The sequence below is a fragment of the Andrena cerasifolii genome, chromosome 8 (assembly GCF_050908995.1).
Source record: "Andrena cerasifolii isolate SP2316 chromosome 8, iyAndCera1_principal, whole genome shotgun sequence".
Lineage (NCBI taxonomy): Eukaryota > Metazoa > Arthropoda > Insecta > Hymenoptera > Andrenidae > Andrena > Andrena cerasifolii.
The window spans coordinates 11,769,721-11,797,566 of record NC_135125.1 but is presented as its reverse complement, the minus strand read 5'-3'; the positions used below and the strand labels follow the sequence as shown (position 1 = coordinate 11,797,566).

Here is a 27,846-nt window from a genome sequence, read left to right as displayed (position 1 = left end):
TAGAGAGGGAAGAGAAAGAAAACACGGGGGCGTTAAATTTAGTATAATATATTTTCCATATAATAATTCTCGCTATACAGACATTATTTTACAAAGCATGATTTTATACTATGCGCTTGTTGCTGCATTACTTAACGTTAAGTCGCACGATACCCGTGAGACTCGATCGCGTCTCGACGGATTTACAACAACCGCCGTTCCTCTAATGTTTTCCCCTTACTTCGTACACCTGCTTTTTCCATCGTACAGCCTAATTTTATACACTCATAATACTGGTATTTCATCGCTGACCGCGGAGCCCCGTGTCTGCACCATCGAACCGAACGCGTCACCGTTAGGGTACAGGTACCGGTAGTTGACCATGTATCGGTAGTTGACAACTTTTCAGAAAAACGTGAAAAATAAGGTTTTTAGAAGTGTCGAACCGTGGGTATTAGTAGCCGCGGAGCGCTGTTGAAAAGAGATAGTTGCACTTCTATAAATCTTATATTTCACGTTTTTCTGAAAAGTTGTCAACTACTGATACATGGTCAACTACTGGTACCTTTACCCTACCTAGGAACAGCCGAAAGCTCCTCGTAACATCGCTCGGATAAAAGACGACATAAAACAACCCCTAAATCGATTCGGATCGTTCAAACACGTCCCCCGCGCTCCTCTACGTATACTGGAATCTGAAAAATACTTCGAAATATCTCGTTATCGCGGTTGGCTTCGATCTACGTTTTAGAAACGTGCGCGATCCTCCTCGTCCGCATCTCGAATCGCGCCTGCAATTTGCGCGCGGCTCCCTCGCGCGTAGATATTTACAATCCCTCCCTCTAAACGTGAAATCCCGCCAGCGCCGTGACGAATCGCGTGAATCAAGCTGAAAATCGTATTTACAATGTGTATGCACTCGTCAGTCGACAGTAATTAGCCGATCCTCCTCGTGGCTCGAGCGAGCAAAGTGCCGGCTTCGCAACGGAACACGAGGAACGCTTGGCTATTTGAATAGTTTCGGGCCCCTTCTTTGGGGCTCGGAAGTCTCCCTTTCGCCGTCACTTCTTTCACGACCCTTTTTTTTTTTGTCGGGCGACCGCGTGTAATTTCGTGTCATTTCGGATTTCTTCCCCCGCAGGCAGGCCCCCTCTAATGTCATATTAATTGTAGATTCGCGTTCGTACGCGATCGGCTCGTTTCCTGCTACGACTACGTATAACCGTCCTCGATGGTAGGTCTAGCCAGCTCTCAAACCTATGGTTTATCCTTCCCCTCTCCCAGACGGGTGAACAGTTTTTATTTACACCGTGGAAAGTGGCTGCGTTTCGTTCGACGTTTCCCCTTTTTCACCCCTCGGTATCCGTTTCGTTTGGTAATTGACGTCGGGGCACGAAGCCTGTTCATAGTTTGGCTCTGAATGGCCCCCCATTCAAGCTACGTAGCAAGACACTTGCGACGTCGAAGAGTTCGCTTTTTTTTTATACGTTCTACCGGTACAACAATTACATAGAGGGTATGAATACTGTTTCACCGTACCGTTCATTCACCAAACCTTCCGAATCGCAAACTTTGGTTAACCGCATAACGTTTCCTCCGCGCAATTCCCATTATATAGGAAATCCCGGATGTCCCGTGCCATGTCACTTCCTCTCTCCCACCGCACGAAATCGACCGTTTCGCGTAGTACGCGCCACTTGTATGGGATTTAAGTTGCCCTTCCAGGTTGTGCTCAAATTCATTCGTGGCCATAGTCGGTTGAGACATCTCTGCGCACTTCAACGGACACGGGATAGCATTTCACTCTGCAAACCTTCATATCCTGGGCTCTTTGCGCAAGCGAACATTCAGCCGCTCCATTGCGGAAGATTCGAGCAGGTGGCTCGAGAGTCGAAGCTGAAATCCTCCACGAAGCTACCCTTAAATGCATCAGTCACGGTCCTCTTCGATAAGAGCCCACCGATCCTCGTCGATCTCGATGCTGCAGCGTTGCAGCGGTTCCCTCGGTGCACCGAAGCTTTCCACGACTTCTGTGCCCTAGATGTCGTGTATGCTCTCCTCGTCGCTGTCCGCCCTGATGCTCTGAGGGCTGTCCTCCCTTCGCATCGGCGATCTGTCGCGGCTGTTACTCCTGTCCCTCTGTCTGGTCGCCCTGCTCATATTCTCCCTGTCCCTGCCCTCGACCATGTCGGGGCTGTCCCTGTAGTAGTTGCCCAAATTCGATGCGAGCGATCCGATCGTGTTGCTCGGGCCAGCTTGGAGCATCGTGGGCGGGTAGAGTCTGTCGTCCTTGCGCATCGGGGATCTGTCCGTCAGCACGGGGCTCTTGCTCCTGTCCCTCTGCCTCAGCGCTCTGTTCACGTTCTCCCTTTCTCGCCCGTCCGCCACTTCCGGGCTGTCTCTGTAGTAGTTGCTCAAGTTGGAGAGGCTGGAGCTCGCGGTGAGCGTTCCAAGGGTGTTGCTCGATCCTGCCTGGACCATCGTCGGCGCGTACAGCCTCTCGTCCTTCCTCAACGGCGACCTGTCTCTCAGCACAGGACTTTTGCTCCTGTCCCTCTGTCTCGACGATCTCTCCATGCTCTCTCTGTCCCTCCCGTCGGCCATCTCCGGTCCGTCTCTGTAGTAGTTGCTCAGGTTCGACAGGCTGGAGCTGGCCGTGAGGGAGCCCAGAGGGTTGCTGGGTCCCGCCAGTATCATCGTCGGCGGATACAGTCGATAGGGAAGGGGCTTCTGCAGGGTGACAGCCGCCGACGCCTGCTGGTAGAAGAGTCCGTTGGTCGGTAGCGCGTGTGCACCTGGGTACGGCCAGTATCGTCCTGCCGCAGGATGCGCTGGAACCGCTGCCGTACCGCTTCCGTAAAGCTGTTGGAACGCTGCCACCGCGAAATTGTTCTCCGCCATTATCTCGAAGCCCACGATCGTCTGCCTCTTCCATTTCGTTCTGCAAAAAGAATAGGAAGGGAGCCTTTAGTCATAGACCACTTTCGAGTGCCACGGTCCGTCTGTTTAACATAAGATCGCTTTCGCGAGAGTCGAACGGTATCGAGGGCCGGGGGGAAAAGCGGCTAGCACTTTCTGCAATTTCTCCGAATCCGTCCCTCGTCGCCCCTCCTCCCTCCAACCGCCTCCCAATCTCTGTTCACGTATGTAAATCTCGATCTGGGACAATTACGCTAAAACGGACTGGCGTGCCGGCGAGCGGTTACGTTGGCCACACTGTTCGAGGGCTTATTATACTAACAAATAGCCCGTGGAGTTTCGCTGCCTAATCATCGCGTATCATGCCACGCGCGCGAGTTGCTACGCCGCCACCTGCGAACGCGAAGGCGCCCTTAGACGCGCCACACAGATATATCGTTTCGGACGGGGTTGATAGCGACCGGTGCCGCTCAAAGACGAGGCCAACGGGGTACGGGAAAATCGACGGAGGGTGAAAAAAGCAGGGAACGATCTCGCGCCACTCGTGTGTTGCCATTACGTGTACCTATATGTATATAGCCTCAGTCGTAGAGCGATGCCTCGAGGAGAATTGCGATCATTTGCGAAATTGAAGGGCAGCGTTCGCGTTCGATCCCGTCCGCGCGATAGGGAAATGCATCCGTCTGTGACTCTAGAAAAAGCTCGCGATAGAAATCGTGTCCGAGGGTCTCCAAGTCGTTATTATGCAGGCTGAAATGGACGAGAAGAATCTTTCCAAGAGGGTCGTTGGATGATAACAGTATTTCAATTGGATCAATTACGCAATTCAGTGCGTCGCACGTAAGTAATTATTAAAGAGCGGAGAGGAAGATTACAGTCTCGCAACCGAAGCGACACGTGGTGATTTAGTTCTCTGTCCCTCGTACTGGCTCCAGCGCATTACGCGTTTGTTATCTAGAGACGCGGTAGCGTCTCGACGCCAAGTACATGAAAGACACCCTGTATATATGTCGAGTGTCGCTACCGCTATCATTTACTCGTCGCACGGCCATTCCAACCTAACCTGAAACTTATTATATACTTGGCGTAATTTTTGTACTGTTTTGAAAATTTTTATGGGGATTACCGTAACCGTAGCGTAATACTTTGTTGTCTCGTGATTGCGAACGCTGCGGCGTTTACTAAAAAGGCGAAAACGAAGTCCGGAGAGGCGGGCAGCTGGCCGCGAAAAAATAATTTCATCGGGCCGCGGGTTCGTGTAATTAACAACGGTTATACGCGTAATCGATCCCCATTTAATCCGGCCTCGCGCTCCAATAATCGGCGATCGATCAATCGACTCGCTAGGGTTAATTACCAGAGGGGTAATTACAAAAAATCCGAATGAACGCGTTCCGGGGGCGAGATCGCCAATAAAATTTCGGCTAACCGAGCCCGTCCACGGGCACCGTCAAACGTCGCGATTAACCCCGACGATAAATCAGCCCGACGCTCCGCCACCTACCCTCTCAATTAAAAGCCGACGATTCGCTCGTTGCGAAATTCGAGACGATAATTAACGAGCACCGTCGGCCACAGGAGGGTGATACATTCGTTACGCGTTTTTCCATAAAAACCGGCAGTGCAAGAGAAAAATTAAAAAACAGAAAAAATAGCTATACCTTCGAAACGAGGCCGCGGCATTTCACGGGATGGCGGGCCGGGGGAGGGCGGGAGGGATGAAGTTCGTTGTCAGGGTAATTAATAATCAGGAGATCCGTGGCTGGCAAGGGACAAAGCGGCTCTAACGGATATGCAGCTCGCACGGAAAATTCGACAATTAATATATTTCGTGGGGTGCATCCCTCCCTCTCTCTCTCTCTCTCTCTCTCTCTCTCTCTCTCTCTCTCTCTCTTTCCCGCCCTCCTGTCATCTGTCCCACCCCTATTGTCCCTCTCTCTCCCACTTGCTCTGGGAGCGTGTGCATCGTCGAAAATGTGGGCCACTCTCTCTCTCTCTACCTTTTGTGACGGTCGACGATAGAGAGCGAGAGAGGTGGGAGGGGGGTAGCAGTAAAATCGTTCATGAATTTTAAACAGGGGCTTCTGAATCGAGCCACGATCATTTCTCATTTTTCTGCTGGCACGCTGCAGAAAAGGCGATGCACAGTCGCAGGAGTGCGATAGAGAAGAGGGAGGGGAGATATGAGATCGGGGTGAAAAGGCGAGAAAGAGAGGGAAGGGGGGACGACAAGTTGCAATGAAAACCGCTCGTGCGATTATGTGATGAGTAATGTTTTTTAATACCCCCACCGTTCAGCTAGGGGTGGCCGGTCATTTTCGAGTGCAGCCACTCTAAAACACCCTTAATTGCCGTGCCGGCTCTTTGTATCGGCATTGAATAACCGCGGGAGGGAGAGCGAGAGAGCTCGAGGGTCGGAAGTAACGGCGGAAAGAGCGAGAGTCATTGATTTATCGTTCGCGAGAGGTTCCTCGGGGGGCTGCCTCGATCTTGCTCGAATACAACGAAGGGCCATAGAGGGAGAGGGTAGCCGGGCGGGGGGAAAGTGTTAAGAAAGTGTAACGATCGCTCCCATCGGGCTTAATGATCGTCGACTTCTCGAGACGGAGAAAAAGGGCCGTTCAGCCGATGACTCTGGGAAAGAATCGTTGGATCCGCGAACGTCGCGGAGCAACGGGGAAATTCGATGATGCATACTCTCGGATGGTTGAAGCGACGATGTCGGCCGTTTAGGCACGTGAATTATGGAGAGAGTTTACTTAAATCAACGGAGGATAAAAAATTACGCGACCGATGCACGGTTGAAAGGGGGAGGACGGAACTGACGGGGGAGAGTTAATGCATTTATAATGGTGGTTGGGACTGGTCGGTGGTTTTGCGGTTGCGAGTCCGCGCGACACTAATGCACCCAAGCTGCTGACTCGGTTTGCGATAATAATGGCGACAGACAGACAGAGAGAGGGAGAGAGAGAGAGAGAGAGAGAGAAAGGTACGGTGAATAGGGCGACATATTTTTAAATTATTACTTGCTTGGCTGACTACGGGACACATGTTCCTCGGGATAGGTGTCTCGACAGCCGACTGCATCTGTATCAATTTCGTTCACCGTTCCGTATAATTTCACGAGGGAGAGTGAACGGAAGGCAGCGATACGTCAATGTAGAGGCTAGACAAATTTTATTCCGAGCCAACGAGAAGCAAATTAAGATAACTGGCGGACAAATTTAACCTCGTTTAGGGAGACGTGTTCGCCCGTTAAAGATAAACAAATTTGCGAAAATGGAGATCTAAAGGGGTGGCACGTAACGAGCCGAGAAAATAGCGATTCGGGTCTAGCTTATATGGCGCGCTTTCTCGGGCGAAATTGCCGTGCTGCTTAGTATTTTTAGACGGAAAACTCCCAGGCGGAATATTATAGGGCGCACACAGGTCTACAAATCCGCATGCAAATACATCATTACACCGCACGCCCCCCCACGGCTATCGCCGTCCGGCCGATTAGCCTCGTTTTTCTACCTATTTCGCGAAATTCCTTCGCGTCGTGTACTTGAAATCGTACACGAAATCGCGCGCCGGTCGGGCAGGCCTTTCGTGACACGGGCTTTCCCTCGATCCTTGCCGGCGCAATGGAAAAGAGAAAGAAAAGATCGCGACGAAAGGAGCGCGTTTGACTAGCCGAGAAATCAAGACAGTCCGTTATGAAGCGGTTTACCGGAGGCGTGGGAAGCTCGTGTGTTCCGTGTTCTTCCGGTTGGCGTCGGTGAAGCCTCAAGAAACAACGGGCCCCGGGATTCTCACGATCGCGATGTATCACGAATCACGACGCGTTAAGGCGATGTCGCCACGTTGTTACGGCGCCTGGCGCGCTGCAAAAAGAAGAGCTGCAAAAAACCAACTCCCCCCTAGCTGCATTTCTCGCCGCGCTTCTTTCCTCGCTCTCGCGGTAAAACTTGCACCTAATTTACTCTCTTCAATGGAAATGTTTTGCGCGCGTCTCTAATTAACAGATCGCCTCGCAGGCGCGCTTGTAGCCGAGCTCGTGAGTGCTCGAATGCGGACGTCGATCTAGCGCTCCGGGTAATTGCTATATTTACGAGCGCTTTCTCTTCGAGCCCCTACAGCGCACGCATATTCCAAATACCAAAACCTATGCTATCGAAACGTTGTGGACGGATCGAAACGTTTACTCGGGCGACTAAACATTGAAGCGTGGTGGGGCGCGTGACGTGTCGCGCTCCGAGGTTTGTTTACCTTCGATTTAACCCATGTAGGCCCAATCGAGTTCGGAATTTCGAGGTAGGCCGATCGTCGCGAATTTAGTCTTTATACGTGTGTGCCTCGTTTCGTTTGGTGCGTTTGCTACTCGTCCTCGGAGCACTGGCTATGGTTCCCTGGTTCACGGAGATGATGGTCCAGGAATCGAGGGTCATCCTTCGCAGGAAAAGGTAAGCGAATAAATTGATTGTGCTATTGGTTATGAGTCGTAGAATTAGACTCGTGCGCTATGTACACACGTATGGCGCCTTTAACTATCAATTTGGTGTTTCTCACGTGGCTTATCGGCATCGTAGTATCGCAACGGAATCTCCAATCCATGGACCGCTATGCGCGTATCACACTTGCCTCTTATCCACCTCGCGCGCGAGGTGTTGCTTCCAGATAGCTACGGAGGAAAATGTTTGTAGCGTGTTCACTGGCGATGGTGTTTAGCGTTGATTGCGTATAACGATCGCAAAACCGTGCGAAGGATTCTCATCCCCCTTCGTGCCTCGCTCGTGACATTTTCACCTTGTGTTATTTCCATTTAAATCGTGCGAGAAACAGCTTTCTCTTTCTAAACGCAATGGAGTATCTCAATTGTGCGTGTCAGCTATCAACGATCGCGGAATCCTCCGTGCTGGTTTTCGACGACGAGTGTACGGTTTGCGAACCCTCGTAAAAGAGCAACTCCGACTTTGGTAGTTTTATCGGCGAGCGTGTGCGTGCGAGAGAATCCTGCCCCCAGGACGTGACTCGTAATTCTAGAGTATTATGCGGTAGCTCGACGGTGCTTTCCAGCTCGACTTACGTTTTCTGAAATCGCTACCGCGGGCTCCCTTTTGCTGCCCGTCATCGAACAATCTCTCCTTGGCAATCGAGCCTCTCTTCATAGAATACCATCCCCTCGTATCTTCTCCACTACTTGCCCCGCACCCCGAGTTCTTCGGCACATTATCGTTGCCCAGCGAATCGAAGGAGAAGAAAGTTTTCCACCGCGAGAGGCAGCCCCTGTTGGAGGGTTAAGGCCGCGATTCAAACTAATTAAGGGTTGTACGGCTTCGTTGGCCGACCGATGACGATAAATCCGCCGCGGATGCATAAATCTCCGTGTCCGAGCGGATAAATCTCGATGCCCGTTGCGAATTACATAAACGACTGATGGAGCGCGTCTCGCGGCCTGTTTCATTAGAATGCAGTTTCTTGAGCGACGCTAAAGACCGAAAGCGCTACTTAAGAGCGTTCGATGCACCGGCTCGCGGCCGTGTGCACGTAATTAGCTGATAAGTAGGGACGGTACTCGCGCCGGCGAGTAACGTAACGAGTCCTAACGACTTCTAAATAACCGAGTCCTCGCGTACGCTCGACATGCGGCCCGGAAAAAGTGGTCAGCGTATCGCTTATCGCGTCTCGCGAGGCGATTTAGAGGCCGAGCCGCGAGCGGCCTCGATCGATTCCGCGGGAAACATGTTCGGCCGAGGGAATCACCGTAACACCACGGTTTAAACGCCTATCCTGCCACAACAGAGATACAACAGCGGTTAAACACACCGGTCCGCGGCGAGTGTTCATTACTCTGGCCGGCCGATCCGCTCCGTTCTCCCGCTTCTGCTTGGTCCGCTTGCTCCTTTTCCTCCTTCTTCGACATCTCGTTACACGTGCGATTAGCGAATCAACGCTACGGCGCTTCTAATTGCACGCAGCCTCGACAGAAATCTTCGCGGCGGAGCGGAATCGCTTATTCCAGGGACACGGAGTGGTAGCGAAACCAGTGCTCTTAATCGCGCACTTAGCTCGCGCAAAACGTAACGAGGAATTAATGACACGCGTCGGCTCTTAATGCCCGCTGCTCCGTCGAGCAGACGCTCGCCACGGCGAACTCTCGTGGGCGTTGGTCCGCCCGGCGAGAAAAAGGGACACGAAATCCGTCGTCGTGGCGCCCGAGGTGTGGTCGGCGCCTCCGCGAAAAGGCGCCAAGTCACACCACCACCCCGCGCCGACCAACAAAACTTTAAGCGGGCACTTAAGAAGCCTGGCCGACAGAAGCGTCACTAATTTTCCCAAGTTTTTGCGGCCTCTTAGCCGCCTTTCTTTCGTCTATTCGTACGGTGCAGCGATAATCATGGCACGCGTACCCTTTGTCATTGCTTCTTCGATTAATTCGCCTGGATAACTTCAGTGTTTCCATATTTCGCCTGGTTATCGAAGGGGCCATTAATACGTGTGCCTCAGTGGACGAAAGTTCGGGAAACTCGCATCCCTTGTCGCTGAGAGACAAGTGCCTTCCATCCTCTCGCATTCCTGCATCACGCGGGACAATCGTGCAAACAATTTATCTGTTGTCACTTGTGCGTCTCTTTGGACGGAGACTCTACCGCTCGCGAGGGGATGAGAAATTTGGTTGATAAACGCAGCGAGTTTGGTCACGAAACGGGAAACGATAGGGCTTGCAATTAGAGTGGAGAAGTGGAGCGGCCACCGAAATGCAGGTAGCCGAGCGGTGCAACCGCTGACAGCGGCGGCGTCTGTCATTACGCCATTCGCTCGGCTCGTAATTGACAGTCTAATGGCACGGTTTAGAGACCACGGTCTGCTCTCCCTTTCTTTCGTTCGCCGCCATACGTGGCGCATCACGGGCCTCCGAGATCCTCATTAACGATTCGCTTTCTTTGAGCTCGATCGGCCGCTTGTCCAAACTAAACGGCCGAGAAGTCGCGGAGTCACGAGTTGCGGGTGTCCCGCAGCTAATCACCCTTCGAGAGCACTCGGTAACGACCGGCTGGAAATTGGCGTGAAGCCATTCCCCGGGCGGAAAGTCGTTCGAACGAAACTTCACCGCGGAAAATTGAGGCGTGCTCTGGCGATCCTGCGACGGTGGCGCGAACGTTTCGACCCTTAAACGTTCGAGATAGTGAATCCTCCAACTCGCGCAGCCGAGTGTCCGCACTTTCCACCCGGTCTTTTGAATATTCTTTTGAAATTTATATCTTCCACGTGGCCAGAACGCGTTGTCTTTGAGTACGCGCAAACTTGAGGACAAAAGAGTTGACGCCTAAAGGGCATTTCAATGTCTCGGGATTAAAATTCAAGCATCCTCTCGTGCCTGATGTAATTGAATCTCCTTTGATCAGCGATTCCTGTTTTATCGTTGAAGACACCCTTAGGACACCCAGGCTAGACGGGTCGCCGACGAGTCTAAAGAACCTTCGACAAAGTAAGGTGAATGTCCCAATTTCTGCTCATTTAAGAGGTTACTCGTCATAATGAAGGTGTAAAAATTTGTTTGCGATCAAAATTTGCAGAGTAATTGATTAATTCTTTAATAATAAATCAACCAATTCAAAAACTATTTAAGAAATATATTTCAAGATGCTTAACTATTAGTAATTTGTAATTAAATACAATGCTCTAAATGTCCGTATTTCTGCTCACGATAAATATCGATGTACGTATTTCTACTCACCATTTGTACCACTTTCTGCTCACATAATGCGTTGCCTCTTCAGGTAAAAATAAGTTACATCTTTAATGGAGATGTTTTATAACACAACAGTAAAGCATAAAATAATAAATTAACAAAAAATAAAATGCCTTCGAATAGAAATAGAGGTTACAACATATATTGAATTGTGAGATTGTGTTGCTAAAATTTTGGTGAGTAGAAATGCGGACATGACGGTGATTCACTTGATCCTAAACCTAATCACCTGTTTTCTACTTAAAAAAATTATTATATATAGTAAAAGAATCTACATCCAGAGCACAATACGGTATCTGTTTTTCTTAATAAATAAGAAGTTTTACTGCAAAAACTATTTTCTGCCGAATTATAGAATACAAATAGTGACCTTGTTTCTTACCACAACCAGCTAAAGTACGGTCGAAAAATCATGAGTCTCTCGTTTTAAAAGTTTTTCGTTACTTATGCTGCACTTTGATAAGAAATATACGAAATGAGCAGAAACGGGAACTTGAGCAGAAATTGGGACATTCACCTTAACGAGCTTAAAGAAAATATTTTCCGAGCCTCTCTCAGCTTCGTTTGCCGTCCATAATCGAGCGTGGCGAAGCGGCTACGATAGACAATGTGGGGCAAGCGATTTTAATTTTCCTCGGTGGATCTTAAACACCGAATCCACGTGACTAACGAGCGTGATGATCGAGGAAAGATACAAGGATCGCGAGGTATCGACAGGACGAAATTGCAGGCGCCACTGAATGACTCGGTAGAAACCTTTTCGGGCACAAAGGATACCGCTCCGAGGATCCTGAAATCGACTCTAACGCCCGTTCTAATTCCCCTTCCGTTGGCCAAATTGAAAGGCACCCGGCAGTTTACACCCTCTCTCTAGAAACTTGGAATCCTCGAACCATCGTAGCCCACGAGCTGGAATCTGATTTTCCCTCGCCCCGAAAGCGGGCAAAGACTCGTTCATAGAATAAACAAGTGTTGCTGGTTTCGGCAAAAACAGATGGTTCTGGAGTTACTTGTTTTTTTTTTAAGCGATCGTTCACGCTACCGCCGATTACCGGTGTACGCGAGGCCGCGCTAAAGGTACATGACTTTCGAGATGCTTGATCGAGAGGAGCCGGGCCCGTGATCCTTGCGTTTAACCACGTAAACAGCGCCTTTGTTGGCCGCCGCGATTTCCATTTACGGATTCGACACGCGCCGTCACGAAAGACCGGGCCGCTACGCTTCTCATTTGGGGCAGCTTGATGAGGAGCATCCCCGATTGACATGCACAAAGTAACGAAAGTGTCGACCCGGCCGATCGATCAGCTTCTTCGTCGGCCGCTTTCTTATCCGCGCCTTTCAGCCGTTTACAAAGTCAATCGCGCATTGTCTATTCACCGTTTTCATTTACCGCGGGCGTAAAGGGCCGCGCGATCGTGATTCGCGCATTCCTTTGTCGACCTCCGTAGGGTTGATTAAATGGCCAGAACAATGCCCGGTTTTTCTACTTGGTTTCTTCTCTTTCTGGTCTCGAACGAACTCTGGACTCGTAACACAGTCGATCAAATACTCGTCAAGCTTCGAATTCCTGTTGTCATCTTCTCAAAGAAGAAACCTATTATCCGCCGTTGAGCGACGTAGCTGGACGGGTTTTCTGTCGCGCGGGCTTGTTTATCGTCCCTCTAGATTATCCACCCACCTCGTATTGTCACCGCGGACGACCGTAATCTGTCAAAGGTATCATAAATATCGCGGGTTTTAATCCTACCTTCTGTTCTGGTACCACGTCTTGACTTGGGTGTCGGTGAGCTGCAGCTTCGCTGCCAGCTCCATCCTGTCTTGCACGCTCAGATATTTCTGCCGCTCGAAACTCTTCTCGAGGGTCTGCAGCTGATGATCCGTGAAAGCCGTGCGCGCCTTTCGCTGTTTCTTGCTCTGCGCCGAGCTGAGCGTGCTGGACGAGGAACTTTTTGGATCGTCCTCCTTGCCGCCTGAAACACCGTGCAACATTCGTTTTAAATCTCGATGGAAAGCAACCCGCTTCGTTGCCTAACCCGCCCGCGGCACACCAGCAACTCCACCGATCCCCGATTCTCTACGTCATTCATTCTCTCGTGGAGAATCACCTGCCACTTGTATCATCTGTTACGAAACAGCCCGCGCGGCGGTGATAGGTGAACGGGTAGCTCGCTACGGTAAACACAGAGATAGAGAGAGAGAGCGAGAGAGAGAGAGAGAGAGGGAGAGAGAGAGAGAGAGATTCATCGGCTAGGGCGAGCTCGGAGGCTTTTATTACGCTCCGCAGGGGAAGCAATCGATGCCTGGGTACGCTCCGTTTTTGCTGCTTCCTGCATGGCGATCGCGGCCGCCTCTCTATCGGCAGAGATCCTTTTGTTCTCAGTCGGAGTCCGCGCAGCCGAGAGCCGATTGGCTGGTATCGCGGATTGGACCACGCAGCCGCGTCGAGACGCCGCAAATTATCCCCCCGGTTCGCCGGCACCCACGAAGAGGGTGGGATTCCCCGAGGAAACCGATTACACCCGATACACGTCGGCAACTTGCGCCTCTACGCGCTGACACGCACACACGACCGCTCCCCCGGATCAAATCTGACGCGCACAGACACACCACACCGCCCACCCGTGCATCCACTGTCCTCCTCGGTCCATCTCCCTCGAATCTCGTTAACGCTGCTCCTTTATTTTTCTTTCCCTTTTCCCATCGCCGCGAGTGACTCGCAGCGACGCAGTACATACCCCAGCCTCCCCCCCGGATCAGAGGAAAGGACCAACGATCGATGGGAATTTCGAGGAAATTCGAGTCGCGTGACATTCGTTTCCAAGCTTAAGGTAAAGACCGAGCGCGCGATGTGCCTCGGAAGCGGAGCTACGATCGAGGGAGGCCTCCCTCTGAAAAATTAGACTACTCTTTCGGCGAGGTCTGAGAGAATCCCGCGGGGGTACCGATCAGGCGGCCAACCCCCTAGGGGGCGGCCTGTGGCCTTGTAAAAGTATCTAAAGGGCTGTTGTCGCGAGCTCATCGATTGGAACGGTCGTGGGTGGTGCGGAGGAGCCAGGCTGGAGGGTTGCAGTAGGGTGGAGGATGTGGAAAGACGAGAGCGAGAGAGGGGTAACGATCGGAGAGATAGAAGCGCGAGAGGGTAGGAGAGGGAAGAGGAGCGAGCCGGTGGAGGTAGAGAGAGCCGGTGGATTGAGTTAACTCGAACGAAAGCGTGGCTCTTAGCCTCCGTTTGATCGGCCAGATTCGCTCGAACGGATCCAGCGCTGGTCCGCCATGTTGGCCAAGATGGCCGACAATCCCTCAGGAAAGGAACGAGGAGGAATTTCATCGCGTCGAGACTCGAAACGGAGAAAGAGGCGAAGGGGAGGGTGGTGGGAACGAAGGTTGGGAAACTAAATTTACTATGTGATACACTTAGAGCTCCGGGTCTCAACCGACGCAGTCCTCTTTTTTAGACACTTCCAAGACGTTGGGCTGCAACTTTTTCACCCCCTCGGCAACCCCGCCCGGTAGAGAGTTCCAAGTAACTCGAGAACCGTCGCGAAACAGTCGTCTCCTCTCGTCTCGTTCCACACCCTCCCCTCCGTTCTCCCACCCCTTCCCGTGGAAAGCTACGTTTTCTACGTTTCTTCCACCGCTTACTCCCACAGCACGTACACGCAGGCTTTATCTGCGCGCTCGCGCGTCTTTACGAGCCTGTTCCTCGCTTTGTATGTTTCACTTTGCCCCGACGGGTAATAGCAGCCGATGCTCTCAAGGGGGATTCGGGAAAACGTTTTCTGCAAACGTACGATTGCCATCGAAACGCTGGCTCCTCGAACCGAGAAGAAGACTGCTGTCCTTTCTCGATGGAGATTATTTTAATCCCTCCTTGGAAATTCAACGACTCCAGAACAATGCCAGAGTAGGTACATAGGTACTTGTTCTTCTTCTGTTCTTCGCTGAGAAGTATTCTCCGATCTTTCCACCACCTGCGCTTTTTCCTCCGCTTTTTCCACGACCACCACCGCGAAACTTCCAAGCAAACATCGTATATCTTTGCGCGGCCCATATGACACATGTCCGCTGAGAACTTTATCGTTCTTCCGGGCCAAGTTTCTCTAGGAATTGGTCAGTTTGTCAGCGCGAGGTCCGTACACGAGCAAACAAGCGGATCGTTCCCGAGAGCGCGCCGTTGAAAATTTTAACGAGCCGACCCGACGCACAGTGGGGAAATTTTGCGATTTTATGTCCAAAACTACAGAAATGAAATTTTTGAATTTTACAAATTTAATACAAATGTCAATTGAAAAACTATATCCATTTTCGTGGTCGAAACCTCAAAACTTATTTTTTAATATATAAATTCGGCACTTTTAGGTTCTAATATATGAGAAACTAAATTATCCGAAAAACAGCACTTACAAAAATTACGAACGATAAAGATTTTTTTATTATTTACATTTATACACTTTTTTCTTTGTTCGAGCATGCCTCTACTACAGTGCAGCTGAGCATAGCAGCATCGAAGCTGAATAAAATCGTTTAAAAAATAATAAAACGGTTTGTAATGTATAACATGTGAACCAGTCTCGGTCACAGTTACGTCGTATGTTAGACAAGACACACTGGATCGTGTTTAAAAAAATGCAGATTAGCAATTAATAATTGCATTTATAAAATAGGAATGAAAATCATTGCAGGATATTATGGGATTGATAACTATTTTATGTATTGAAAATTGATTCTTATATGAAAAGTTTATTTCTAAAACACTACTTTAAAAATTGTATAAATTACGTATTAAAAACCGAAACACAATTATTTTGTGGACAAAAAGATATCTTACGCACCACCAGGAATTGGATCCATGCCTTGAAATTATTTTCAGATCTTTGGATAACACAATATAAGTGTTTGAAGCAACTTGAAAATCTGGATTAATCCTTTGCGATCGGTCTAACCTCACCTGAACATTTGCATTTATTTTGTCGAATTGAAAAATTTATTTCTGTGGCTTTGGCCATAAAATCGCGAAATTTCCCCACTGTGCGACGCCTCGATTACCGCGGCGCGGTTCGGTGTCGCGTTGCTTTAATACGTCTCGTACCTGGCGATCGCCAGAACAGACGTCAGAAATACGACGGGGCAACCGGATGCACGACGTGTATGCGCCAATGAAAATTGTCGTGTTTCGTGCGCTATGGACAGAGAGGGAAAACGAGGGCCTCGCGTGTTTGCGGGCACCGGCGCGGGTACAATGTATGGAACGTAAAAGTGAGATTAACAGGATGTTTATCGAGCAATTATTCGTCGGAGCAATTAGTGCCAGCACGGTCGTCCACGTCACCGCGGGACGGGTATCGTCTTCGGGCGAGTCCTCGCAAAACGGTCCCTGTTTTACAACGAAAGGCGACACCTGCAGGATGTACAGGCGATTACGAGCGTACAGAGCGCGCTCGAAGGACCGATTATCCTGGCAGAAGGCAACCGCGCGTATTTTCTGCCTTCCACTAGATTAAATCAGCCCCGGAGTCCGAAATCATGGGAATGCGTGGAAAAGGGGTTGCAGGACGGCTACTCGCGTTAATATACCGCGGCGGAATTTATTAATTTATGCGCACAGGTTGCAACAGTCTTAATTACGAGCAAGGAGGGCACGTCAGGGCTGTTATCCGGCGGGATCTATCGTTTTCACTCCTCTACGAACATGCTCGATACGCGTCGATTAAAGATCGCGAACAGCGTGTTTATTAAGCTCGCGTTTCTTCAACGGAAAGAGAAAATATCAGCGCGGAACACGACCTCTGGCTCGGCTGGAATAATTAGGAGGGAATCCAGAAGCGAGGATAAATAGCCTCTCGAACAAAGAGTTTTGTACGCGATGGAATGAAGAAATGGGAAATCCGAGGAGACGTTTCGTGCCGGTTCCCATCGAACGCGATGAACGCGACGATCGCAGCCTCCCGCGTCGCGGTTTTTATCGCGGATTGTTACGTGCGGTTTGCATCTACATTCCGTGACATCCAGAACTTTTCCTGAAAAATGTCCAATCAAAGCTGTAATGCCATATAACGAGGAGAAACCTCTTTTTTGCCAGGTTCCATCCCCAGAAACAGTTAGGCCTGCAGGTTCTTCCGCTTTGTTACATTCCGCAATAAGATATTTTTCATCCGTCGCCGCACAGAGTATTGAATTTCTACACACAGCTTACGCGGCACAATGAATGTTCTTTACTATCGCGTCGTATGTTGATTGAATGACAGGTTTAGGAAGATCCATTAGCCCACAAAACTTTCTAATCCCTGCTATTCCAATTTCTAAGATCCGCATTAAAAAAATTAATCGTTTGTTTGTTTCGTATGCCTGATTATCGGTATTCGAACTGCACTTTATTTCCACTTTGAAATCAAGTCCACGGATATTTGATTCTGAAAATTCTACGTTGCTGTCACAATCTTTGCACTTCACGTAGTCACTAATTGCAGAAAGCACAGAAACAAAATTCAAAATTCTGTAGCCAAATGAAGAATCCACGGTCGCGTCTTGATATTCATCCATTTTCAATTTCTCAGCTCATGCACTTGTGTTCGCTCCCCCTTTCTCACAGTCAGGATGACTTGGTGGCTGCCTTTTTCTAGGCCGACTGGCCCGTCGATGAGATGTTCGGCTACCTTTTCTATCACATTTTGCAACCGAATTCATGACTTCGGGTATACTTTTCGATTTCGAAACACTGAGAAACGATGCGCTCTGTTTCTCGCTATGCAAACCACTGACCGCTATGCTCACATTTTTGACGTCTAAAGTTTCATGGCTAATACTCTTTTCTACCTCCTGATTGTATAAATTTACTACTAACCCCCGCTTGGCGGATTCCGGGACCATTTAGACCCAAAAACCGCCCTGCACGATACACGTTGTTAAAACATCCGCCGAAGGTTAAGTACTATAAATGTATAAAATGTGCTGGTTTCCTAATTAGGGGAAATGAGTACTAGGTATAAGTACCTGCGACGCAAACGGCCGAACCGCTGCGATCTTTGTCATTTTCCAAATTTTTACATCGCACTTGTTCTATAATATTTCTAAAACATCAATCTATGAAAATATGTAAAAAAAATCCGATTTTTCTCACTTTCGAACGTTTATACCCCCTTCCTTAACGGCATTGCGCCAGTTTTGCGGGTAAAAAGGCACACCTGCGGACTAGTTGGCCGCGGCTCGCTCACGGCGAAATAAAGCAATAAGCAAATAGTATCGCGACTACCGACGCGGGCGCGGTGCACAATGGAGGGACCGACGCGGACTTTCTACCCTTCTGCCTCCCCTGCCCCTCGGCCGCTTGCACCCTTTCCTCCGCGCCGTTTCTCCTCCCGTCTTCGTTGCCCATAAAGCAACGCGGGGCAACTGTTTGCGAAACTTTTATCGTCTCCGGTTTTATGGTCCGAGCTACGCACGAGACTGCACCGAGCGCTGGCGGATTTGCGCCTCGATTTCTGCTTCGCTTGAGCATACGAGAGCCACGCGGAGGAATTCATTTTTTTCCCGATTCGAGTCACACCTCCTCGCTTGGCCTCGTGTCGTACGCGGCAGCCTTTCGTCGGTCGCTGTGCACGCACCCTCTCGCATTGTGTACAAGGGCGACGGTGCTCGGGGGTAGAATCTGACCCCTCTCCTGTATTGTGTTACCGTGTCGCCACCTTTGGGGGTAGAGAACACCGGGGATAATGTTATAGGGCTAACGTTTTATTGCCTGCCCACTCTATTTGCAGTCACCCCGGGGGAGAGACTGCCGGCGAGAATTTCAAAAACAAACTACGCCGACGCCGGTGTCGAATTAGTGTTCGACGCGTCGTGTACAGGGCGACACACGATTGCTAATCCATCCAGGGGCAAATTGACGCGCCTCGCACCCTACGTCTCTGTAGCTTCGCGCGGCGGACAGCACTTTCCCGCGACTCGTTAAGCTCGACCATTCCGTCGACGGTAGAGTCGCTCGGCGTCGGAATAAGAACAGGGAGGTGTCGAGTGTCGGCCTGCACAACGATCTGTCGCAGCGTGGAAACATTATAGGGAAAAACGCAATCGGGAGTTACTGTCAGATCGAATTATGCGAGCCTAAGGTTTCGCGGGGTGCATAGCGAGCCGCGTTTCTCGAATTTCATCGGCGCATTCCGCGTGGCCGGTGAATAGGAATACGACTACTGCACCCTGCGACCGTTCCGAGGTAATTAGCTAGGACACGAGATAAGTTTTACAACGGACCCATCGACCGCAACTATTCTCCTTTCTCGAGAGCCGCTTGGAAAGGAATCGGCATCCCTTCAGATTGAGTGTCGCGGGTATATGTACACTAGGGTGGCTCTTATTTTCGACTTTTGAATTTCCTTCGGGGTATCCTCCAGAATAGTTCCAAATAATTAAAAAAAAAATCCGTGTAAAGTTTGAGCTCGATTGGATAACGGGAAAGGGTGCATCTGGGCCCTTAAACATTCCAAGTTATTGATTAAACATTCATGACATATCAAACACTGAAAATAAGATTTTTTTTATCTTTTTCGCTTATTTCGGTATATGCCCCCCTTAAATGTTTAAAAAATTGTCCTCGAAAATAAAAATTGCAATTTTTTGTTCGTCTTCATAAATAAAAAGTGTTCTAGAAGCATTTAAACTTTGAAAAATTGAGGAACAGAAATTGTTTTTTTTTTTAGTTTTTCAGACTTTTTTCTAAAACCGTTTGTCGCACGAGAAAAAGTAATAGATCATGAAAGATGCTCCTTGTCCGGATCTACAATTTTTGTTTAACATATTTTTTTATTTAATCAATAACTTGGAGGATATTATATAAAATCGACTTCGCGAGCTGTTAAATAATGATTTAAATATTTAAGGGCCCAAGGGCACCCTTTCTTTTGTCCGATCGGGCTCAAACTTTACACGGATTTTTTTTTAATTATTTGGAACTATTTTGGAGAGTGTCCCGAAGAAAATCTTGAAAAAATTTTTACCAAGAGTAAATAAGAACCACCCTAATGTACACGCACCGGGGACACGAAGCAGCCCTTGAGAGGGAGAAATTAATTCGATCGCGAGAAGAGGCCTCGTCCCTCGACCGAGGTTGTTGACAGTGAAAAGGCTGGCTTGGCGCAAGATGGAGGGTGAAACGGGGGCACCCGGTAGTCGCAGGGTAGCAAAGGGGACGCCACGACTCGAGGACCGAGTAGCTTACCCTAATTGCGACTAGCCGGCTCGGCAAGTAGTCGGGGCTTGTTTCAACTTCAAATCGGATTCCCTTACATATTGGCAAATCGAATGTTCCGCGTGCGTTGACCGAAAACCAATAAAGGCCCGATCTGTGTAAAACTCCTAACAAGCTGTGCGTTCAGGTATCGATCGCCGCGGATAAGTTAGGAAGCAATTGCCGCCGAGTCGCTCCCATCGCAACTGGTGACGAATTCGCCGTGACGGGTTAGCCCGAGGGTTCCGCCGTATAATCGAGAACGAAGGTGGTTGAAGCAGCCGTGGCAGCACGTAGACACTCGTGGCCTGTTCCAGCAACACCGAAACTCGGTCCTTCTGATATCAAGGCCGCCTCGGTCACGCAAAAGTCCTGTTAGCGAGCGGCCTTCTAGCAGTCGTCAACGTTGCTTCAGGGGGCTCCCGTACACGTGTCCGCCACCCTGTACGTGGCCGGAGTCGTGCACACACGGCAAACCGGTAGCGTGTGGGTGCGTTTCGTTCGTGACCATGCTCGCGTGTTAATTGCGACTGCATTGGACGCTGCTACGTGGAAGGAAATTTTGGCAAACGAAGGTGGCGCGAGCAATTGCCCGCGGCGACAGGCACGGATCAGCGTTTCTTTCTATGACGCAAGTTCTCGGCGGAAAATGTAATTGATCGCGGAACGATTAACGCTAGCCGAGCTTCGAAAGTTCGAAAGTCAGTGGAGGAAACGGCGTGCGTTTGTTTCGCCGCTCGACTGTGTATAAATAAATTTATTGGCCGGAAAACGGCCGTGAGATTGCGTAGATTCCACAATAGCGCAGGAACATTACAAACAACGCAATCAGGGTATATTATCGTACGCTTAACTTGCACCGCGCGCAAACCCGCACGGTGTTTACAAAGCGGGCGATCTTAGATTAAGCGTACATGATTAATTATTCTAGCGCTTGCGGAGTCAGCCGTTTGAAACAATACGCCCTGACCCGATTAACTTTGCGAGATATTTGTGTGGGACGACGTTCCTCGGAGTCATTGCAGCTCGACAGCTGGTCCCTTGGACATTCAAACGCTTCGAGCACGCCTGGTGTATTCCGATCTCGATAGAGCTCCCTTCTGCCGATCGCTTGCTGGATCCACGCATCCCCGCGACGAACGGTTCGCTCGGCAGGTTACATCGTCTGGACGGCCACTTTACTCGTCCAGCTCCCAATAAGATAAACAACGCAGAAGTTGCCTTTTTAAGGGTAGCGCAAAGCGAGGTCAGCACTGTCAACGCTGGGACGAGCTAGTTAAGCGGATTTGCGGACGCGAATCTCGTTAAGAGAACGTCGAGAAGCAACCGCGTGAATCCCAACGACAGCGGTGCCACAGTCTGTTGTTCGAACGCCACAGAGGAATGTTTAGGAAATCCTAGCTTGGCAATTCGTCCTCGTACACACCGGCTCGTTAGAGACAAGAGGATTGCCGGTAATATTTGTTACGCGACGGCTCAGGTCGGGCGAGCAAACAGCTGTCGATTCTGAAAGCAGTTCGTGGCTCCTCGGATTCGTTGATCTTTCAAACGGAGCATCAAATAAATTCACGAGCCTCGGTTTGCCATTTAACTAGGTAACTGTTTCGAGCAGATACGCTTCGTTCGTTATTCGACATCCCTTCTCCTTGGGTTTCATCCCCGTTCGTGGCGCGATACCCTTTGACGTCGCCATAAGGACGCGTCTCGGGCCTCGATTATCCGGAGCACGGATTAATCCTTGGCAGATAGTCTCGTCAAAAAGCTGACAGCCGGTTCTCGTTTGTCAGGGTGCGCTCGGGTAGCGAGCGGGCAGAGAGAAGAGGAGGGTAGAGAGTGGAGAGAGGAGAAAGAGAGCTCGGAGTCAAAGTCGCTTTCGTCTCGGCGGCTACGAGGCTCTCATAGAGCTCCTAATCCGCGCCGAGATCTAAACGGTTGCCAATCATTTCCGGTTCTCGGATTAGTCGCGCGCGAAAAGTCGGATCGGCCGCACTAAGGGCGTGAAACTGGCTGGCCCCTTCCGGCCCGACACGGACGCCAACAATGCGATCCAGGGAACGAATCTTGGCTTCGTAAGCCGATTACAAACGATTTGTACACGCGCCCGAAAAAGTCTCTATTTTGCGGCTCGCGAGATACCGAGGCCTTTTTCTCCCGCGTTTCCCTGCTCGTCCAGTGGCCCCGGCGAGAGCTCTTTCTTTGATCTGTGACATCGAAACCGTTCGGCGATCATCGAATAAGCTTCAAATCGGCCGCGGCGGTCCGTTTAGAATGCACGAAAGGAAAGGATCCTTCCCGTCCACTGTGAAAAGTTGTTTTCCATCGCCTAGCTTTTCCTCGCAGCAGAGACGTAGGAAATCCAGGGATTGATGGCGGAAAATTGTCACCGTGCGTGCGTGTCCGACGGCAATTACGTGCATCGACGTTACTCCTCCTAATTGGCGCCCATTAAGTCTGCATTGGATTGAACGAGGAAGGCGGACAACGAGTCAGCCATCACTCCCGCTGTTTTTCCAGTAACAGAAGAATCCTTTGTTACGTTTCTCCGCTCTCGCGGGAAAATGAGAGAACCGCGACAAGAGATAAACATCCCGTTTAGATAATTACGAAGTTTTGTAGCGCGATCGCGCTTTACTCCGCGGGGAAAAACTTGATCGGCCGAGGAAAGATATACCGAAAGAAGCGGTGCTCGCGTCGAAAGCGTTGATAGATCAAGAGGATGGATCGCGCGTAATTACCGGTTCAATCATCCGGAAAGCGTGTTCGACGGCAATTACAACGGCGTTACTCCTCCTAATTGGCCTTCATTAATTCTTCAGGCCGACGCTGGGGCGACGATTAGTCGCGCGAGGTTAACCGCGACTGATAACGCCGCCCGAGCGTACGCTGTTTGCTGGAAAGGGACGGGTCGCGGGCGCGATATCCTCTCGCTATCGCGACGCACTGTTTTCCAACGATATTTCAAACCCCCCCCCCCCCTCTTATCGCGAAGAATTGAAATCGATCTGGAAACAATCGGACTGGAAAGAGAGGCCACAGTTACGTCACGGCGTTCTTGTCGAATTTCGTGTTGGGAGAGGGTAGAAGAAGAGATTCGTGATTTCGCGAGCAAAGTAATTGTCTGGAAGAGGACGGAGGATTTTTGCCGTTGTTGCAAGAAGAACCGTCTACCCGGTTCTCACAGTCCGAAGCGGTATTTGTGCTCGGGACCGTGTCTCTAATCACGTAGTCGTAGTCATGCGCGTAATTGTTCTTAATGTGCTTTTTGTGGGAAATAAGCCGATTACGATGTAAGCGTATGAACTTAGCCTCGAACGAAAGTACCGTGGAACGTCGATCGACCGTAGGCACGCAGAACGGGAACGCGCTGTAAAAAAGGCGAGTTGTAAATTGACGGAAATTGTTTCGAGATGATTGGTATTAGCTGTACCCTCCTCGGCGCCTCTGTCCATGCGCTTCGAACGCGGCTGGAGACTGACAAATAGCTGTAATTACCGTTCTTTCCAGCAATGATCGTAATTCGACGAACACCGAGGCGCGACGTTTAATCGTCAACTCTGATCTTTCGCGATCCCAATTGCGCGCCACGCGTTCCTTGAACAAACAGGGCGGCCGGCTTCGCGTGTAATTCCCGGGGTCGTTGGATCGGCCGAAATAAAACGAAATCTATAAACGAGAACGAAGTGAAATAATCGACGGAAGTGTCGAAACGGTGAGCCCGGGCCGCGCGTAATGGTTACTCGGGATTCCATTAACCCCGAAAAAACCGCGGAGGCCTCTAATTAAGGGGGCACGCCGAAATACGAAGAGTCGTCGGATCGTTAAAACCGCACCGTTCTATAAAATTTCGAAAGTCGAATCGATCATGGGATGCCCGGCATCGTTAGGGGTCAACAGCCGTGGAGCATCGGTCAATTAAAGTAAAGGGCCGAGGTAAACTCGCGATAGGCCCGCGGCAGGTCAGAAATGATGAATGGAGGAAGCGCGAGGCACCGGCTCGCTCCTTTCCTGGTTTCGTCGCTGGAACTCGAGCAGCAAAAGACGAGAGATTTTCAACGGCCAGTCAGAGCCAGAGAACGTTATCGTGTAAAGCCGATCAAAGACGGTAAATTCACTTTGCGGTGGACGGCCGGGACGGCCGAGCTTGCAGGTAGAAGAGGTGAATGAAACAAATGAGGGTAAGATAATTAAAGCGTCGGAGCGGCACTTCCAATTTGAGACGATTAGGATCCCTAAACGATGTCGAGGCAGAGGAGGAGACGGCCTCTGCTATCTGCCAGGAAATATCTGATCGCCGAAGTGGCCGAGTTGCGTTTTGCGCCGGCAAGCAGCGACGGGCCGACACGATCTCCCGTTCGGAGTGGAACATCCGGTCGGGACAGTCCGCCCCATGTATGTCCTTGACACCTTCGTGAAAGTCCACCGCGAGAGCGGCCAGGTGAACAAACCCGAGGCGAAATTAATTTCGCGCCTCCTTCGGCCCTCCTCGCCCTCAGTCGTTCCTCCCTCTGTCGACTAATTAACCAGCGTGGACGTAGGCGATTAAAGGCTCCGTGTACGCGACGAATCTCGAATCTCGGTCGACACCGGTGCTGCAGCTATACCGCGTAACGACTTAATCGCCGCTCGTTCGCGGAAACGTTTACCCAGCCGCGGCGAAACCGAGATAAGGACGTAATTGACCGCTTACCATTCGAAGTAACGGAAGCACCGTCGTGATGACTGGCGTCGCTATCCTCGTCGAGGTTGCTGTTGTTCAAGGACGACCTGGACTGATGCCTGACGCTCAGGTCCCTGGGCGTGGATGGCGGGCTCCCGGGTGGCTCCTGCGTCTGCAGGCCAGCCTGGTGCATCTTGCTCGACGCTCCGCCGAGGATGTCGGTGATCATGAAGCGAGATCTCTGCGGCATCGTGGTGGAGGCGTCGCCTCGCTCCAGGCCGTTGTTGCTGCTGTGATTGTTGTTCCTGGCGTCCAGGCCGTTGTTGCTGCCGTGATTGTTGTTCCTGGCGTCCAGGCCATTGGACAGCCGCTCGACGCTGACTCCGTTCCTGTCCACGATGTTCTCCAGCCGGTGCGCCTCGAGGCCGGACATCCTGCTGAGATTCAGACCGTTATTGGCCACGGTGACGCCGCTCAGAGCCGCCACGTGGTGGTTCTGATGATGATGGACCGTCATCACGGTACACGTAGGTTCCTTCGGGCTACGGGCACCTGCAGGTGCCTCTGTCGCCACCCCAGGACTCGCCCTGTGCCTGGGAGACAGAATCTTGCCGACAGTGACGGCGTCGCCTTTCGTCAGGAACTCGTTTCACCGAATCTTCCTAGGGAACTCACACTTCACTGTATCCGATTTATCCTCTCGAGCACTGCCGTCTCTCTCCCCAGCGGCCGTTCCGGCTTTTCACGAGCATTCCTCTCGGCCGTATCGAGAGGAGCCAAGAACGGAGCCGGAAATCTCCGGGAAATGTTGTCGAGAGCGGCTCGGTGCGGCTCGGGCTAGGCGCGATAGATCTCGACGCCAGATGCACGGGTCTCGTGGTCGATATCGAAGCGAGAATCGCGAGTAAATGGCGCGTGAGATGGTTGCGATGCACCTTGCGCTTCCTCCCGTTCACTCGGTCGCTCCACCTCCGCCTCCACCTTCTTCTTCTTCTTCTTCTTCTCGGCGTTCTCAGCTGCAATTAAGGGGCCGCTCGGCTGGTCTCCTTGGTTAATTGCTAATTGGCCACTTAACATAATTGCCGCGCGTAACAGCCAGTCCGCCGGCCATTTCCGCTTTCCTTTTTCTCTCCCTTTCCTCGGCCGTTTAATTAATAATTATTTTTTATGCACGAAAACCGACTCCCTCTCGCTTTTCCGCGATAGAGCGCGTGCTCGTACACGGTGCACCGTTAAAGGCCCGCTGTCACGCCAGGCGACTCTGCTCGCGCGTTAATCGCTCTCCCCCCTCGTTAGATCCGTCGTACCTTAACGAGAACTCTTAACAGAACTGGCCGTGGAACCTTCGATAAGACACTCGATCGTCCGACCGGCTGCTATCAGCCCGATCGCGCCGCGATTAATGGACAGTCACCGAACCGGTTTATCAAACTCTCTGTCCCCTGCTTGCCTCGCGCTCACCGAACTTGCAGTGTCTTTCATCTGCTTCACTCCCACACCAACTCTCCGAACGTTGCAGTCCACTGTTAGTCCTACGCGATCTTGCTCGGTCCACCGTGATTACTCGCGATTACTAAATACACTCCTCGGTCCGATGCATCGAAGATAGCCTCCCCGGAGATGTCCAACGGTGTCTCCGTTGCCGGTGTCACCACCCCCAAGCCGATTCGCGGATCCGCGCGGATCCCGTTGCTCGCTGGTCGATCGACGACGATTCACGGTCACCCTGAACTCGCGGCAAATTTCGAGAGGCGAGAGCGTCTGCTGAGGTCTCAGGCGTCGGGATATCGTGGTCGTCTGGGGCGAGACATGCGTGCGTGTGCATCGGGTTGCCTCGACTGATCTGCTCGCACTGAGCGGACATCAGGCGCCTCCGCTCGTTCCTGGGCGGCCATATCGGCGTTCTGGCACGCCCTGAACATTCCCCTCTGCTTCTTCTCGCCGACCAATCCTCGGCACCGACGCTAACCAGCCGACCAATGGGGCATCCCGCGACCTCGGCGCCTCCGCTTCGTGCCGCGGCTACGCCCAACTAATTTGAAATGTGTTTCAGCGGTAATTCGATATAAAATTGTAGTTAATATCTTTCATTATAGCGCGAGGAGGGGGCCACCGCTGGAAGTGGTGGGACTCGTCCCACGTAGGTGGGGGGTGAAGGGGCAGAGGAGAGATTGATACGAGCTCTCCCACTTGGAGCGTTTCTGGCTGCTCTCGTTCTCTCTCCTCCCGGCTCGTTCTCGAGATCGGTTCCCGGAGCAGTCGAGCAGGAGGAGAGACCCGACGCGACCACCTGGAAGGGGTTGAAGAGCCATCGAGGCCGAAGGGTGGTCCGCGGCTCGAGCCTCTGCCGAGAACTTACCCGGTCGACTCGTTGGCCACTTCCAAAACGTTTGCTCAAACTCTGCCGGCGTAGTCTACTAACCGTGCCGTTGACGGAACGAGTGGACTCGCCGGGCTAGTAGAGCTGTTCGAGTACTCGGAAAAAGCGAGCCGCTCGAAAGAAGCGAGCGGCTCGAAAAAATCCGAGCGGCTTGAAACAATCGGGTAGCTCGATTTTGCAATCATTTGTTTCAACAAATTGTTTAGTGGACTAAACATCGTATTCATAACACCGATGTATCATGACGTGCTACGCCATTTTCACCGCCAAATTAGTTTTCAGCGAGCAAAAATTCATCGGGAACGATACATTTTATTAAGGTTCAAAAACCTTGTCGGACAGTGTAATCGTCATACGTATTCCATTAGAAAAACATACGATAACATATCCGAAACATTTATCATACTGGATATAACGAACTATTCAATAATATCGACCTGCACGAAAGATGTACAGTGTACATAAATTGTACGTACGGATGTGCTCGAATTGTTCGAGCCACTAGATTGTTTCAAGCCGTTCAAAACACGTGCGAACTGCTCGGTTCTTTCGAGCTGCTCGCTTTATTCGAGCTGCTCGGTTCTTTCGAACGCTCGGAATGGATGGGAAACCGAGTCTCGGCTCGAATCGAATTTCGAGCTACTCGAATATTCGAGTGCTCGAACAGCTATACGTGCTAGGGGCTACGCCGCATTCTCCGTCGGCGTGCTTAGTAGAATACGCTGGCAAGGGTCAGACAAACTCCTTGGGTACAGTGCATTTGCCCGCGCGCAATCGAGCCGTACCACGTCGGACGATTCTACTTACGCGTCGTTCGTTTCCCTCTCCAACGGCCGTCCAGTCGATCGACTGATCAGGGGACGAGGTTGACGACAATTCGGACGCGTCAGGCTCGGAACGCGAACAGTCAGAACTCCGCTACTGAGTCGGCGATGCTTCCGAAAGGAAACGCAACT

At 50.9% G+C, this 27,846-nt stretch overlaps 2 protein-coding genes across 4 annotated transcripts in view; one reads left to right on the top strand and one right to left on the bottom strand.

Annotated features, from left to right (window-relative positions):
- Positions 1-27,846, top strand: part of LOC143372139 (phosrestin-2) — a 152,605-nt gene that overhangs the window by 31,373 nt on the left and 93,386 nt on the right. The window contains exon 1 of one of the 3 annotated variants that reach the window (XM_076818078.1): positions 7,215-7,343. The exons of 1 other annotated variant lie outside the window; for it this stretch is intronic. In XM_076818078.1, coding sequence (XP_076674193.1) covers positions 7,282-7,343 — 62 coding nt within the window. In that variant the 5' untranslated portion in view covers positions 7,215-7,281. Of the gene's footprint in view, positions 1-7,214; positions 7,344-27,846 lie in introns of those variants that run through there. One more of the 3 variants, XM_076818077.1, reaches the window with a different exon arrangement.
- LOC143372137 (uncharacterized) lies at positions 70-26,332 on the bottom strand. The gene is made up of 3 exons (XM_076818071.1): positions 24,541-26,332; positions 12,381-12,603; positions 70-2,920 (listed from the first exon to the last, which is right to left on the bottom strand). Exons 1-3 carry the CDS (start codon positions 25,025-25,027, stop codon positions 2,017-2,019), a joined length of 1,614 nt encoding a protein of 537 aa, XP_076674186.1. The 5' UTR covers positions 25,028-26,332; the 3' UTR covers positions 70-2,016.

Excerpts from the sequence above, each read along its gene's own strand:
- LOC143372137 (XM_076818071.1), bottom strand. The coding sequence starts at position 25,027 with ATGACGGTCCATCATCATCAGAACCACCACGTGGCGGCTCTGAGCGGC. Across the intron at positions 12,604-24,540 it reads TGCTTCCGTTACTTCGAATG|GCGGCAAGGAGGACGATCCA; the intron begins GTAAGCGGTCAA and ends ACGGTGTTTCAG. Across the intron at positions 2,921-12,380 it reads ACGTGGTACCAGAACAGAAG|AACGAAATGGAAGAGGCAGA; the intron begins GTAGGATTAAAA and ends TTCTTTTTGCAG.